Source organism: Austrofundulus limnaeus, unplaced genomic scaffold (genome assembly GCF_001266775.1).
Source record: "Austrofundulus limnaeus strain Quisiro unplaced genomic scaffold, Austrofundulus_limnaeus-1.0 Scaffold518, whole genome shotgun sequence".
NCBI lineage: Eukaryota > Metazoa > Chordata > Actinopteri > Cyprinodontiformes > Rivulidae > Austrofundulus > Austrofundulus limnaeus.
The window spans coordinates 137,348-152,715 of NW_013952920.1; the positions used below are offsets into that span (position 1 = coordinate 137,348).

At 39.3% G+C, this 15,368-nt stretch overlaps 1 protein-coding gene across 2 annotated transcripts in view; it reads left to right on the plus strand.

Annotated features, from left to right (window-relative positions):
* pcsk7 (proprotein convertase subtilisin/kexin type 7) overlaps positions 1-15,368 on the plus strand; it is a 27,618-nt gene that overhangs the window by 2,890 nt on the left and 9,360 nt on the right. For both annotated transcript variants that reach the window (XM_014026031.1, XM_014026032.1), the window contains exons 3-10: positions 1,158-1,400; positions 2,310-2,444; positions 2,762-2,927; positions 7,334-7,424; positions 7,574-7,628; positions 7,810-7,948; positions 8,038-8,138; positions 11,177-11,344. In XM_014026031.1, the coding sequence (XP_013881485.1) occupies positions 1,158-1,400; positions 2,310-2,444; positions 2,762-2,927; positions 7,334-7,424; positions 7,574-7,628; positions 7,810-7,948; positions 8,038-8,138; positions 11,177-11,344 (1,098 nt within the window). The remainder of the gene's footprint in view (positions 1-1,157; positions 1,401-2,309; positions 2,445-2,761; positions 2,928-7,333; positions 7,425-7,573; positions 7,629-7,809; positions 7,949-8,037; positions 8,139-11,176; positions 11,345-15,368) is intronic.

Consider the following 15,368-nt stretch of genomic DNA (forward strand, 5'->3'; position numbering starts at 1 on the left):
AAGGAAATTAAAACAATTTAAAAACCATGTGGACATCTGTTTTGTAAACAAAGCTCCTCAACCAATGACAGCGTCTTAAATGTGTCGTGACGAAGACGAGCATCAAAACACTTTGCAACAAGCGCTGTTCTGGATAAAAAAAACATACTTCGATGTTTCAAATCATTATCAAATTTGGAAGAAGGGCAGATAAAATAATGTTCTTCATGGCAGATTATCTCTTTAAGGGGTCACTAGAAAAACTCGGGTGATTTAATTTGATCCTCTTTTCAAAAAATTGTCTCTTCAAAACGCCTCAACAAAAATTAAAAACTCAAAGACGAGGCTGTAGCTAACTACCTGACTGCAGCCCGATTTGTTGAAATTCATAGAAATAACGAAGCAGGAGGAAATTACAAGCAAATGCACCGAGCAGCCTTGCAAAATCTGGTCACAGCAGTTTGGGAAGAAAATGGCAGCAGCTGCTGACGAAAGGTCAACATCCCTACAGAACGAACTTGAATTTGGCTTTCAAACTTCAAATAAAAGTTCTGTCTAACATTCTTTTAATATTTTAAAGTCTTAACTGGACCACAATTATAGGTATAGTCCATATTCTAAGGATCTAAGATCCCAAGACCTCCAGGTGCAGGAAAGGTTTCTTTCCTACAGCTGTTACACTCCTGAACTCTGCCTCCTGACATCAGCAGCACAATACCCATAACACATGGACCTAACACCACTTACCTGCACTGCTTTGCTCACCACTGTATAAACAATCTACTCGTGTTAATGAGTACATAGTCAATTTATACGCCATCATATTTTAAAACTGATCATAGCATGGAAATTCATATTTTTGTGTAAATTCATAGTCTGTAAGTTCATATCTTGTACATTCATAACCGTATATACTTACAGCTATAACATATTAAAACCACTTACTGTGCATTTGTAATATACTGTAATATAAATACTGTAATATACTGTACATATTAATATTTCTTGCAAAGCACTTCTGGATGGATGCAAACTGCGTTTCGTTGCTTTGTTCTTGTAACATGTGCAATGACAAAGTTGAATTCTATTCTATTCTATTCTATTCTATTCTATTCTATTCTATTCTATTCTATTCTATTCTGTCCATTGTTCATTCATGATCATCTTCTCGAGCTCAGGTGGCGCAGCAGGCTGGTCTGCAGAACCAGGGCCAGATCGGAGAGCTGGAAGGCCACTACCTGCTGTGCTCAATAAAACCTGGATCTGATTCTTTGGGAGGAATCTGGAAAAGAAGTGTCCAACCGGCTGACGTTCTAGCAGCCCATCCTCATGTCCTGTGGTACTCCAAGGAGAGACAGCTCAGTCGCTCTAAGAGATCAATGAGCTTCAACGACCCAAACTACCCGAAGCAGTGGCACTTGGTGAGTTCTAGTTCTGGGATTGTGTATACAGCGGGTAAAATAAGTATTGAACACGTCAACATTTTTCTCAGTAAATATATTACTAGAGGTGCTAATGACATGAAATTTTCACCAGATGTTGGTAACAACCCAAGTGATCCATACATGCAAAGAAATCAAATTAAATGTCCAGAAATGAAGTTATTTGTAATAATGTGGAATGGCACGGGGGAAAAGTATTGAACACACTTAGTGAAATTTATCTAATACTTATCTAATACTCTGCGCTCACTCTGCATGCTGTTACCAGAGCAGGCAGCAGCAGCAGCAGTCAAAAAACCTCAGAAACTCGAACAAATAGGCTTTAACAATAAGCTAAACAATAGAGCTACATGAGAAAACGTGTTCATAATGAACAAAAATAAATAAATAATTAAATTGCATCTGTGCCGGTCTCAAACCCTGGTCTCCTGCTCTCTGGTCCAACACTCTACCTGTTGCCCTATTGGAGGCTTGTTGCAAACTGAGCTGCGCATTACACAACAACAACCGTGACAGCTTTTTATACTGAGGAGGTGGGGCTTCACCTGGGTGAGGGGCTGAACGCAGGTTCCGGTGGGTTGTCGTACGGCTTGTGACATCACAAAATGACAGAAGTATAAAACTTGTCATTAAAATACATTAAAATACATTTACTTACAGTAAATATGCCCCTGGGTGCATTTTTTGGTCCTAGGACAGTTTTTTTAAGAAGTACATACCCAAAATTGAGTAAAAAACTTTAAAAAGTGAATTTTGCATAATAGGTCCCCTTTAACACATGCTTAGACCTTTGCTTCATTGTGCTCTCCACAGTTTTAGTCTGTGGTTTAAGTTTACTTTGATCATCTCTCTATATTATAAACTGTTCTCTTGTTTCTGATTTTACAGCACAATCAACTCAACGTGGGCATGGACATCAATGTGACAGGAGTGTGGGAACAAAACATCACTGGTCAGGGAGTCACAGTGGTGGTTGTAGATGACGGCGTGGAGCACACCCACCAGGACATTAAGCTCAACTATGTAAGATAAAACTGTTACAACATAAGTGTTGCTTATAGAGCAGTTTAGCTCTGAGTTATAGAAGAGAGAAATCTCGTGTTTGAGACTGTGATGTGCTTTTGTCAAATCTTTAACTGCTTTTTAATGTTAAGGTTTAGTGCTATAAAACTACTTCATCTACATTCTCACAAACTAACCTGGAAGTTGTAACATCAGACTTGATTTTGTTTTTGCAACCAACAGCACATTTCCCGTTAAACTGGTTTTGTCTCCGTTCAAACTAAAGCTAGGAAGGTGTGAACCCCACACTCATACAGCTGGTTCTGTGTCCCTCTTAGAGTCCCGAGGGCAGCTACGATCTTAACTCCAATGATCCGGACCCAATGCCTCATCCAGACATCCACAGTGACAACCACCACGGGACTCGGTGCGCTGGAGAGATTGCAGCCGTTCCCAACAACAGCTTCTGTGCTGTGGGCGTGGCCTATGGCAGCAAGGTGGCAGGTACATGAATAAATGTAGCGTTGTTCTCGAAACCACAAGGTTTTAGAGTCAGAAAACGCCTGGTTTAGAGGTCCTCAAATGTCAGACACTACATGCGACTCTGCTCTGCTCTGCTCTGCTCTGCTGTGGTGCTTTGCGCAGTTCGCAGCTGTTCATTTGCAACCCAATTTATACAGCGTCTGCTCCGCTCAGCTGCGACACACAGAGGAGGGAGGGTGTGCAGGAAGGAGATCACGAGATGAATCCAGTGATAAATGTGGAAGTCAGAGCAAAATATAATGAATTCTGTGAAAGACGAACTCCAAACACAGCTGAAAACATAGATATAAAAGCTTTTGATATCTGTGGTTGAAACTGAATCGCTGTCGTCTTTTTGAAGTTTCTGATTTCAAAATAAAATCCACGTGTATCGTGTGTGTACACATCTGCTTCATGCTACACGTTGCCGTCTGCTTCCCAAACAGAACGATACATTCTGACAGCATTTGTGTAGAAATGTATCTATATATTGATTAATAAAGCTAGGATTTCAACACAGTTATTCCACCTTATGGCGTCTTATTTTGAAAATATGGATGTTGTGTTCATTCCTTTTCCTGTTGGTGTGACATGATCTTTGTAGATTGACTGTGGAGCAGCTCCAGTGTCCGGCAAAAATAGGATCTGTTCTTATTTTAGCGCATTGCCGTCCGCTCACCGCCGTCGTGCGGAGCCAGTGTAAATACTTTCATTGGGCCTCATGCAAGAACATGTTCGTATTCTTATCCTAAGTTTCTGCCACGTCAGATTCAACAAACTCTTCTATCTTCAGGAAAAGTGTGTAAATGAGCTGCGTAAACTGATGAATGTGTATCAGGTGCTCGCGCACAAGGAGAGGTGATTAGCATAATTACCATCCCAAAAACACCATATTAGGCTGTGTTTCCTGCCCCACATACCAGGAAGTGTTCATTCATAAATTACATCACAAAGTAAAAAAGAATAACTTTACGAGTTCGGAGATTGAAGTCCTGCTGTCAGAGATCCAGAAAAGAAAATCTGTCATTTTTAGCAGCATCAGACCTGCTAAAGCCGAGGAATGAAATGACTGCTGTTAATGTCGGGTCTCCTGTGTGTCGCATACAGACACAGAAATAAAAATCTAAATTATATTCATCTCTCTCTCTGTAGTCCTGCTCCGGTTTTCCTTTGGTCAAATATTTTTAATTTAAGTGTAAACAACTGTGTTACATAGTTTTTATTTATTCCGAAGAAGAGCAGTCGCGCACCGTCGCAGGTGGTGTCAGATGGGTTTCTGAAAAAAAAAAAAACATTTTAAAATGTCTCAGAACTTCATTTAACTTCATATATTGTAGTGCTATACAACAGCATTAATAGCCAATTTAATTTAATTTAACAAATTTAAGTCATTAGTCTACATTATTACATTTAAAATTATAATTCCAGTTCAAACAGAATAGCCTATTGTCAACATAATTATGGAGTGTGGTTAATTTTCAACTCAAAATATTTTCAAACTAATGAAATATAAAGTTATTAATGAGAAAAACCCGTCTGGATAACAGCAGACTGACTGCTCATAAAATATACGACAGGTCTGGACCTCTCCTGAATTTTGTTTGTTTCTGAAAAAACTTAGAATACGAGAAAATTGGCGAATGCCACAAATTCTCCTAAATCACTCGTACGCACAACTTAAGAACAGATCTGTTCGTAGGAACGGTTCTTTCATGAGGCCCGTTGGTTTAGAATGGTTGTGTATTTGCTGTGGAGGTCAGAGCAGAGCAGAGCAGAAATGCATGTAGTGTAAATTGGGGGTGAAGGAGAAAAGCTGGCAGGGAAAATAGTTATTTTCCTGGCTGGATGGACTTTTATGTGTTTATTCTCTCCGTGGAGAGCTGAAGACCTGTCTGCCTTGTTTGCAGACAAAGACATATTAAAATCTGCAAATTAAACTGTACTACACAATTTTAACACAAATCATCTGAGCAATTGACTCAGTAAAACCTGAACTGAGAGCACAGAAAATAAATAAAAGAATGACTTTGTTCGACAGATCTGTTCACTAACTGTCCACCAGCAAACCATGATAATAAAATTAGATTTTTTTCCATGATAGTCACCTGGGGTCAGATTTATAAATCTTGTGTACGCACAATATGAGCCCAGAAACTTGCATACTTGGAGACGTGTGCGTGCGTGTGTGTGTGTGGGTGGGGGGTGAACTTAACTTTATCTGACTTGTTTTATTTTATTTATTGTTTTTATCGTCTGAGAGAAAATTAATTTGAAGCTGAGTTTTAGAACTAAATCAGATTACTCTAAACGTCTGTAAACCTGCAAAATGAGTGAAAAGCTGTGTAAATTACAATCTGTTCACGTGAGCAGCTTTCAGCACCTGTCATCCTCCAGATTCATGACGGAGCGCGTGTCTGAATCGGCCAATCACTTTTTTGGCATTGATCAGCTGACTGATTTAAATACATCTTAACATTCATGAGGTACTTTATATTGACTGTTTATGGTTGAGTGTGGGCGTGTAGAGGGTAGAACCTGAGGTGGGACCTTGTGCGCAAATTATGAGGCACAGCTGTGATCTATAAAGGGAAAATGCGGTGGAACATGCGTACGCAGTTTTATAAATCTGAATTTTGTTTGGCGTACGCCATTTTTGTCTGTTGGCCGTACGTTCATTTTTAGTATGGTTTCCACGCAATCCTTTATAAATCTGACCCCTGGGCCCCCATGTATAAACGGTGCGTACGCATCAAAAAGTTGCGTGCGCCAGGTTCTACGCCCACGTTGGGATGCATTAAAACCAACGTTGTGTGAAAAGTGTGCGTAAATATACGCACACTTTTCACCTGCCGTGAGAATGTGCGGCAGCCACGCAAAGTTTTTCAGTCGACAGTTTTAACCCACAAAGTCATGAATCTGACCTGAATCCACAGAAATATGACTCTGTTCTGTTTTCTGGATGTAAGGAGCGTCTGAACACGGTGTCAGATTTGTTTTTTAGTTTGAGTTTTTATTGTTTAAACTCGAACCATCATGAAACTGAACCCCAGGACTGAAAATCATTTAACTTCAGACTAAAAATGATCAAAAGAACCTCGGTCCAGTCTGTAAACTGTAAAGTTTTTGTATTGTTGTCACGTAGTTGGAAACACGCATGCCTGCGGAGCGCACACACAGCTGAGAAGAATAAAATGTGTGAATTGTCTAAGAAACTTTTTTAATTTTCACTGAGAAAAAAAAAACGTTGTCAACTCAGCAGATTAATTCAGAACAGCTCACCTGTGATGATTCCTCAGCTCCACAAGGCACAGACAATAGATTTGTTTCTGCGTAAAGTTGTGCGTAATTTATGGAACAATGTCAGCTGTTCTGTAGGGTGATATCACCACAAGAAGAATTGAGGACAGCATTTAGTTAGTTAGTTAGTTAGTAATTTGTTCTGTGTGATACCATCGGTTTTACTGTAATTCTGAGCCGAGCCATGCGGCTGAATGAGAGACTTCATGATTCTAAAATATGAATCACACCGCGGCAGAAACGTTGTTACTCGTTTCTTCACTTCTACTATTTAATAAATATTTTTCTAAGTTCTACCAAATTCATACAGTTTACAGTCATTTATTAGATGTGTAAAGGTGGAAATGTCTCTCAGCCTCATGCGCCGCTGAAGAAAGCAGCTTCACACACGCACGTACACACCAACACCCACACACCTTTGCATGCGGCAAACTCATTCTCCATTTAATATATATTTTTCTTGTATCTAAAAATCATTTCTGATCCCACAGAGAGGACAATGCGGAGAATCTCACACTCTGGACACATTTACATCTATTTTACATATTTAAATGGAGGCGTGTCAGGGGAGGTGTCTCAGGTGCGCTCAGTTCCACGTTCATTGGGATGTATAAAGGAAAGCTGTGCAGAAACATGCGTGCACACGGTTTTATACATCTGAATATTTTGGTGCGGCGCACTTCCCTAAATTTGTCCGTACGCCAACTTTTGCGAAAGCTGAGCAATCCTTTATGCATGAGGCCCCTGGATAGTAAACAAACTCCAGCTCTAGATCACTTGACTGCAAAGTCTTTGTGATTGTAGTTTATGAAGATCTCGTTGTTTTTCAGCAAGTGAAAATCATATTTTCGGTTTTTTAATTTTATTTTGAAAGATAATTTTATTTGACTAAAAGGTAGAAAACAGGAATCAAGTTATTTACTAATTCTTTTGTAATTTGGTTTATAATTTATATTGATTGAGTTTGTGTTTTTATCATAATTGCTACTGAATTGTTTGTGTGCAGTGTATATAAATAATTGGATCTATCAGAAGGTTTTATTAAGTGGACCTCTCTGACTTGGTGAAAATGTATTTTGCTTTCTGCTCAGGTATCAGAGTCCTGGACGGCCCTCTGACAGACAGCTTAGAGGCCATAGCCTTCAACAAACATTATCAAGTCAATGATATCTACAGCTGCAGGTATCAAAACAGACCATACCTGATTTAGTATTTTTTTCGAGTCAGACATTTATGACAATACATCACCAAAAACAAGTTTACTTCTGTTTCTTGTGCATTGTGTTTTAATATTGTTATGATCAAGAGTTTCTGGGATTGTGATCTTATAGTTGGGGTCCAGATGATGATGGACACACTGTGGATGGACCTCATCCCCTTGGCAAGGTGGGTCACATTTTCAGCACACTTTTTGTCCTGCAGAGGACGGTAGAGCGCAATATATAACTTACATAAGCACAACTAAAATAGTCAATTGTGCTCTGATTTCACTTAAAAAGTTTCTCCTTTTCCTCCTCATCTGTGTTTATATTTGATATTCAGCCTTATTGTTATGTTTTCTCTGCAGGCAGCACTGCAGCACGGGGTGATCGCAGGCAGACGAGGCTTCGGCAGCATTTTTGTGGTCGCCAGTGGGAACGGAGGTCAATACAAAGACAACTGCAACTATGACGGTTACGCCAACTCCATCTACACCATCACGATTGGTGAGACACTGAGTTGCAGCTGTTGGGTTACCTGACCTGTCTGTGATCTTCACGAGTGAGTCACCGTGTTTGAATGTGTGTGCTTGCAGGAGCGGTCGATGAGAAAGGACGAATGCCCTTCTATGCAGAGGAGTGCGCGTCCATGCTGGCCGTCACGTTCAGCAGCGGAGGGGCCCAGCTGAGGAGCATTGTAGGTTTCATTATTTATTTTCTTTTATGTAGACAGTTGATCTCATTGAGACAAGTAGTCTCATTTACAAGAGAGACCGGATGCATAAAATGAATTACAGCAATCATAAAACATTATGTTGCTGGTTAAAAGGAAACTGGCAGAGAATAACAAAGTCTAGATGAATGTCATAAATTTCACCGAGCAGAACTGTAAATTGAACCCTTTAACACTTTAAAGGGCAGCAAGAGGTTTGCTTGAATCAAACATTACACTGAGGTTACACACTAGACATAACCACAACATTCTTTAATTATAAACTTTATGAGTTAGCAAGAAAACCATTTGGATAAACCAGACATGCACTCCTCCCAGACGTAATAATTAGGTTTGTCACGAAAAGCAATAAATATTAATCGCACGATAAATTGAAATGAGTTCAATAAAAAGGGAAGTTGATAATTTTCCTTTACCTCTGTGGTGTAGGGAGGAGTGAACTCTCACTTCAGGTATTTGCCAGGCGCATGGACTCGTAATCTTTTCAGCATAAGCGCTACAGGCTTTTAGCTAGAGGAGTGTCTTTGGTTTTCATTATATTAGTTTAAAATGGTCTCCAAACAATATCTAGTGAAAAAATTTCTGAGGCAATTTTATTATACAGCAAAATTTGTTTTTGTGACAGGCTTAATAATAAGAAGCTGTGTCTGTAAGTATATAAAAAAAGGACATACATGAAACTGTTATGGTCTGTGTACCAAAACATGGCTACAAAGTGTATAGAGTCCAGACACTGGCAATGTTTTAACAAAGTTTCATTTAAATAAAATCAAAAACCACAGGGAGTTGGGAGCCCACTCCAAAACAAACATAAGAGATTGTTTGAACCAGCAATTCAACTGACTGTAGGCTGCTCCCCTAAACCTAAAATACCTCAACTAAGCTTGGAACCAAAACCAAAAATAGGACTGCCCAGTGACTCCCAAATCTAATTAGTAAATAAAAGATATAAGAGGTAACAAAAATGACAAGCTGCTAGGCAGAAGCTTGTTCCTTTTAAAGAGTTGCCAGACAATAACTGTTGTACAGATACATAATCAACAGATGCATAAGTGTAAAAAATGTTATTTTGTGTATTTCAGAAAGCTTGAACTGTTAGATTTGTGAAAAATTCTATATTTTATGTCACTCTTAAAAAAACTGAACATGTCTGTAAAAGAGGCTTTACATCAGGAGAGCCAGAAACAAGGTTCTTCTGAAAACAACTTCTGAAGACAACAGGAACTTTTTAATCAGTCGATCCGTGTTTGCCTGTGTTTGTGTCAGTCACCTTAGTAACGCCGCTCGCTGCAGGGACGTCATCATTTGTAGGGAATAGATATAAGCCAGAACCTGACTGTGGATCCAGCACACTCCCAGACTCAGTGCTCATCACACACTGCCTGCATGTTATTCTTGAAATGTGAACATGTCTAAGTTACAAGAAAAGAAGAAATGTGGTCATCAGTTTACCATCTAGAAACAGTCTGAGGTTGTTTTAGAGACTTCAGCGACTGCTGTAAGTAAATAAAGTTGGATTTGTTGAAGATTGATGTTAAAGACTCAGACTGAGAAGGGGGTCTGCAGTCACTAAGTGGGAGTGTCTTGTTTTGTGGGAGGACTTTGTCCAAAACAGGATTGGTCTGTAGTTTGTTAGAGAAGTGATTGGTCAGATTGACTATTTTAGGTGGGGTTTGTAAAAGCCTGGGGCAGCTGGGGGGATGTCTAGCTCTGTTGTAACGGATAGAAAGTAACTATATTTGAAAAAATATATATATTAATCTTAGTCATAAGTCGAGACAGAAAATGGTAACCACAAAAAATTTGAACACCGTATATTTGGAGGGACGCACAACAATTTGGCTCAGTCAAAACAGAAATAATCCGCCTGGAAAAAGATAGATCCCTATTTTTAATATGAATATTTGTTTTAGTCATAAATCCAGACAGGAAGTTAGTTGCACCAAATTTGCAGTCAATAATTTATGTTTACATCTTTGCCATAGTTTTTATTTGAGACATTACGTTCTGTTTTAAACTATAGCTATATCAATAAATTACCTTTACATGTTCACAATAATTTTACTATTACGTTAGGCTACTTCATCTGTTAACTTGCCTCACAACACAAGTCAATTCAACTAATCATGATTTAGACAAACTCAGCCCACAGAACAAGAAACTCCCCCTATGTACTGCAGAGACCTCTACTTGAAGAGATTCAGTATTTGAAATAATTACTGAGTGTACAATATAAATACTGACAAATCTGCTAAAAATAATTTCAATGGTCACCATGAATTTGCTCGTCTCTTAAAAGTAGAGAAATAGAAAAAAAGGAAAGAGATGTTTTTTATCCTCTGACCGAAATTGGTCTGTCGTAACAGTAAAGTTCTGAGACAAAAGCTTTAAAAACAACACTCATAACAAAAAAGAAAAAACATAACCACATATATACTGTTGTACACAGTACATGATAACATTTAACAGTTGTTATTTGCAGGTATAAATTTACTGGTGTTCATCTTTTCGACAGAAGTGAGCTGCTCGTGGAGTAAAATTGCAAATGTCAGGAAAGATTTCCATCAGTTGTCTCTGTGGCAGTGGAGCTAAGTGAGTCTATTGAGGAAAAAAAGAGTGTTACTGTTTTTATAGGGTGTCATGAAGGGAATGGGACAGGTTGTCCATGATGGAGAGCATCATGGACAATATATCTATCCTTTCAGCCTTATTTTACCTGAACAACTCTTATTTTTGTAGCTACAACTGCATTCACGTTTTTGTTTGTTCTCAACCTCCATAAGGCCCGAGCCCGCTGTCACACACTCCCACTGACTGTTAACACCAAACAAACAGAGCTAACCTCTCTAACCTCTGAGGGTCATGCATGTGTTCCAGTGTTAGTGTGTACTTACACACAACCTTACACTGAAACTGTTCAAACAGTTGTCAGTACATCAGCGTTGTTTGAGTTCTCTAATGTGTCTGAGCCTTATCTGTTAACCCATCTTTTGGCTCTGCAGGTGACCTCGGACTGGTCCATGCGGAAGGGCACGGGCTGTACCGAGGGCCACACTGGCACCTCTGCTGCTGCCCCCCTGGCTGCAGGAATGGTGGCTCTGATGCTGCAGGTCAGGCCCTGCCTCAGCTGGAGGGATGTTCAGCACATCATCGCCTTCACCGCCACCAAGGTAAGCCTGAGCAGACGTCACTGGTTTAGTTTACAAGAGCACAGATTTGAACACTCTGATTTTATTGGTCTGGTTTGGGAATTCCAGTAGTATAATTAATTAAAAAGGGCAATCCCCAAGCGTCACAGTGATGTTAAACATTACACAAAGGGATGTCCCTTTTCTCCTTATTCATTGTGCCAGCAGCGTTTTCAGATTTAACCACTGAGCTGCTCTGCTGTAAGTCACATCATTTTGAAAAGCTCTTTAATGAAAAACAATTTATTGTTTAATTGTGCTGTTAGAACTCTGAAGAAAACTTTGTTTTTTTTACATTTTCACCAGCTATGTTTAGTTTTTCAGTATGAAAAAACAAAATGAAGCAGTTGTAGAACTGTGCAACTGCAGTTTTTTATAAAACAATATTAGAAATTTATTGGATCAGTCAGAAGAATCTGAATTATGTGGAAAAGCAAATGACACACGAAACTAAAAACTTCACTGGGATCATTTTCTTTGGCTCAACCTGCACTTTAAAAAAGCTGCTGTTTTGAGCTCTCTACTCATTTGTAAATGGGAGTTATTATAAAATATGTCAACTTTTTTGAGCATTATATCATGTTATAAAGTCATCCTCTTATCAAAAACATACTCAGAGTGTTGCTTTGACTCATTCATGCATGTTGGAGAAATCCTTGAATTTCCTGTGGAGCCATGTAGAGCTGCTTAAATGCTTGCTGGTACAAAGCTCCGCCTATCTACACAAAGCTCCTCCCTGGAGCTCAGTCTGCAGCCGAGATCCCGCCCCACAAAGCACCCCTCCCACTGCGCCTAACCCCCTTCACATCTGTTATTTTTTCTCAGTCCAGACCTTTTTGGATTATAAAGTGCCTTCATTGAGGGAATGTAATTATGGATGCCAAGGAGACTTTCCTCTTCAACAGTTCTAAACAGCATGAAGCCTTGTTGTGAAGACGTGTTGAAGTGGGAGTGTTTGACATGATAGGAGGTTCTTAAAGAGACAGAAGCCAACTTCAAGGCATTAGATTAGGCTATTATGCTAAGTAAAATAATTTTTTTCATAACAACAGAAGGTAAAATGGTTACTTGATTGTGTTGTAGAATTAAATGTGCCTGGAAAATACATAACACTCTTCCCCTCTTTAAGACAAACCAAATGAATCTGATTATACCCTGGTTCTGTATTTTTGACAGACTAATATAGAAGTTTAGTGTAGCAATTAGTGCTGGGCGGTATACCGTTTTGTACCGAAAACCGGTTTTTATTTTTGTTATGATATGACTTTTCTGAATACCGGTGTAAATAGCCTGAACACGTGCGGAACGTTTCGTCGCGGCCACCAGTGAACTGTTTCCCTGGGGACACGTTTCCTTGCAGCACCGCTAAGCGCATTAGCATGCTAACATTATTGTTGGAACAACAGGCGGCGGGTGGTGTGTTTCAGCCGCTTATATGGTCTGACATAAAAAAAAATCCCGTTTTCACCATCGTTGAATGTAGTAAACAACTCTTCAGTGTCGTGCACGGTTAGATTTAATGCACTACGTTATAATGGAGACATTATTGCATGGAAACTCTATCGTACTTCTATTGTGAAAATTCAGGGGGGAAGTAGTTTTTTAGTGTGGCGAAGTTGACTGGTGTGCAAGGTGAGTTGTCGTTTTAAATTTTATTAACACGCAACGATAGACCAGACAATGATTTTTTTCCTCAACCCTTCACGATCGGACCTAAATGCATGGTTACTGTCTACAACCAGGCAAAGAAGAAAAGACGTACAAGGAGGGAAACAATGATACAGAGGTACAGTAAAAGAAAAAGTCAGTAAGCATGTACATTTTATTATCAGCTGAGCTGTGAGGAAAAAATACCGTCAAATACCGTGAAACCGGTGTAATTGTAGAAAATACCTTGATATAAAATTTGGGTCATACCGCCCAGCTCTAGTAGCAATGATGTAGAAACGAGCAGATTAACGGCACCCAGTAAAGGAATGATGTCGATGAAGAGGAGGAGATTCAAAGACTGGACACTGAGGAGCAGAAAAACTAATTGTGTTTAATGATGACAACATTTTTCTTCCAGAGTTTTTCCACATTTAGGAAAAAAGTATTTTTGTTTTTTTGTCTTACAAATATGATGCTGACAAAACTATGATAGAGTATTGGTGTCACTCAGAGAAACAAAAAACAAACAAAAAAGTATTTTTGACTTTCAAGTTTTGAAATTGTAGTTGTAATGTTGAATAAAGTCAAAATAATACTTAAAAAAAGTCAAAATATATTCCAAGAAAAAGTCAAACTCTTTAGAAAACGGAGAACCAAAACCAACATTAAGAAATGTTGTATACCTACTGCTTCTGGAAAATACCTCATGTTGTCACAGTATGATCACCCCTATAATCCTCCGCAATAATAATTAACACTTCCTTATCCAACATTTTCTCCTGGTGAATCTCTGTCATACATGACTGTTAACTCTTTGGTTTGTTAATTAAACTTGCCGGACAGGAGTCAGGTGTCATGTCTGTGTGTGTGATGTCAGTGTGTGATGTAGGGCTGCGCGATATAAGCGGTAGACGGTAGAAACGGTATGAAGTTGGCCTACGGTAGAAATCGAGACTACCGTCCTGTCATCAGTTTCGTCATCGCACCTGTGTGAACAGGGCTGCGAGTGCAGAGACAACTGAGCAGGAGGAGTTCGAAATAAACGAAGAAATTATAGCGTTTTAAAACACGTAAAGAGAATAAATCCTCAAAATTTCCCCCTCCCGCTGTAGAAAAGTTACGTCAGGATCATTTCCTTCCTCCCACCCTCCATGTCGCGCAGAGCGAACCCATTTTGCCCCACTGGCAACAATTGTTGGCAAAGTGTATCACTGTCATTTTCGACTAAGTAAAAAAATCTCAAAGCTATTATTGCAACATTTTCCACTTATACACTAGTAGACAACTTAGACAAAGGTTTGGATTTTGAAAAAAATGTTTCCAAGTGCTTCCTCTCGCATAACATCATCTGCTTCCTGCTCGTTCCGGCTGAAGACATGGAAGATGCAAATCATCCTGGAAAGAGGTCAATTTCATAAAATTTCTTATGATTTCCCCCCAGACATATTTATAATTATTTAATCTTTCAAGTCTCTACCCTACCCCCCAAAATTGTACCTAGAATAAATATTTTTTGTCAATGGGCTTATTTCTGTAAGCGGCAACAAAAGTTGCCAAAGGGCAAATAGCTTGTCACTAACTAAAGGAAAACATTGTCTGCAGGATTGTGTCTCATTTACTTATTTCAAATTGCAGAATGATGTACAATGTCTTATTTTAGCATTCTTATGATACTCTTCCTAGCTAAATAAATACATAGGTGTTCAAGGCCTGTGTGTATAGCTTGTAAAAAATACCACACAATCTGATACAGCTATTTTTATGGGGACCTGGCATTGACTTCCATTATTTTCTACTGCCTAACCCTGACTGCCAACCCTAAGGCTAACCTCACAGGTACCTACCTGACCCTAAAACTAACCTAAACTCAATTCATACCTTAGCCGTAAACTTAACCCCGACCCAGCAGTGGTGTTTCCCCTTATGGGGACAAGATTCAGGTCCCCATACCAGTCAGAGCCACATATGTAACGTTAGGTCCCCACAAGTACGTGTGTATGCCAAAAAACTGTCCCACAACATAGGGAATACCAGGCCACAAATAAAATCCCATTTCAGCTCTGGCATGTTATTTATGTAAGCGTTTTTCATAAAATGATAGGTCCAAATAAAAAAAAAAATCAATCATGTATGTGGTTTTTTCCCAGGTCCTACACTGTAGCAGAGGTCCTGGCCATGCTGCAGGACTCTGCAGGACTCAGGAAACTGTGGCAGATGCACATCATTTGCGTGTGATGTGCCACAACATGTGGAGTGCTTCAAGAAGTACCACACTGTGTAGAACGTGCATGAAAGATGGAATTTATGGGATGGAATATATACAAATACACTCACCGGCCACTTTATTAGGTACACC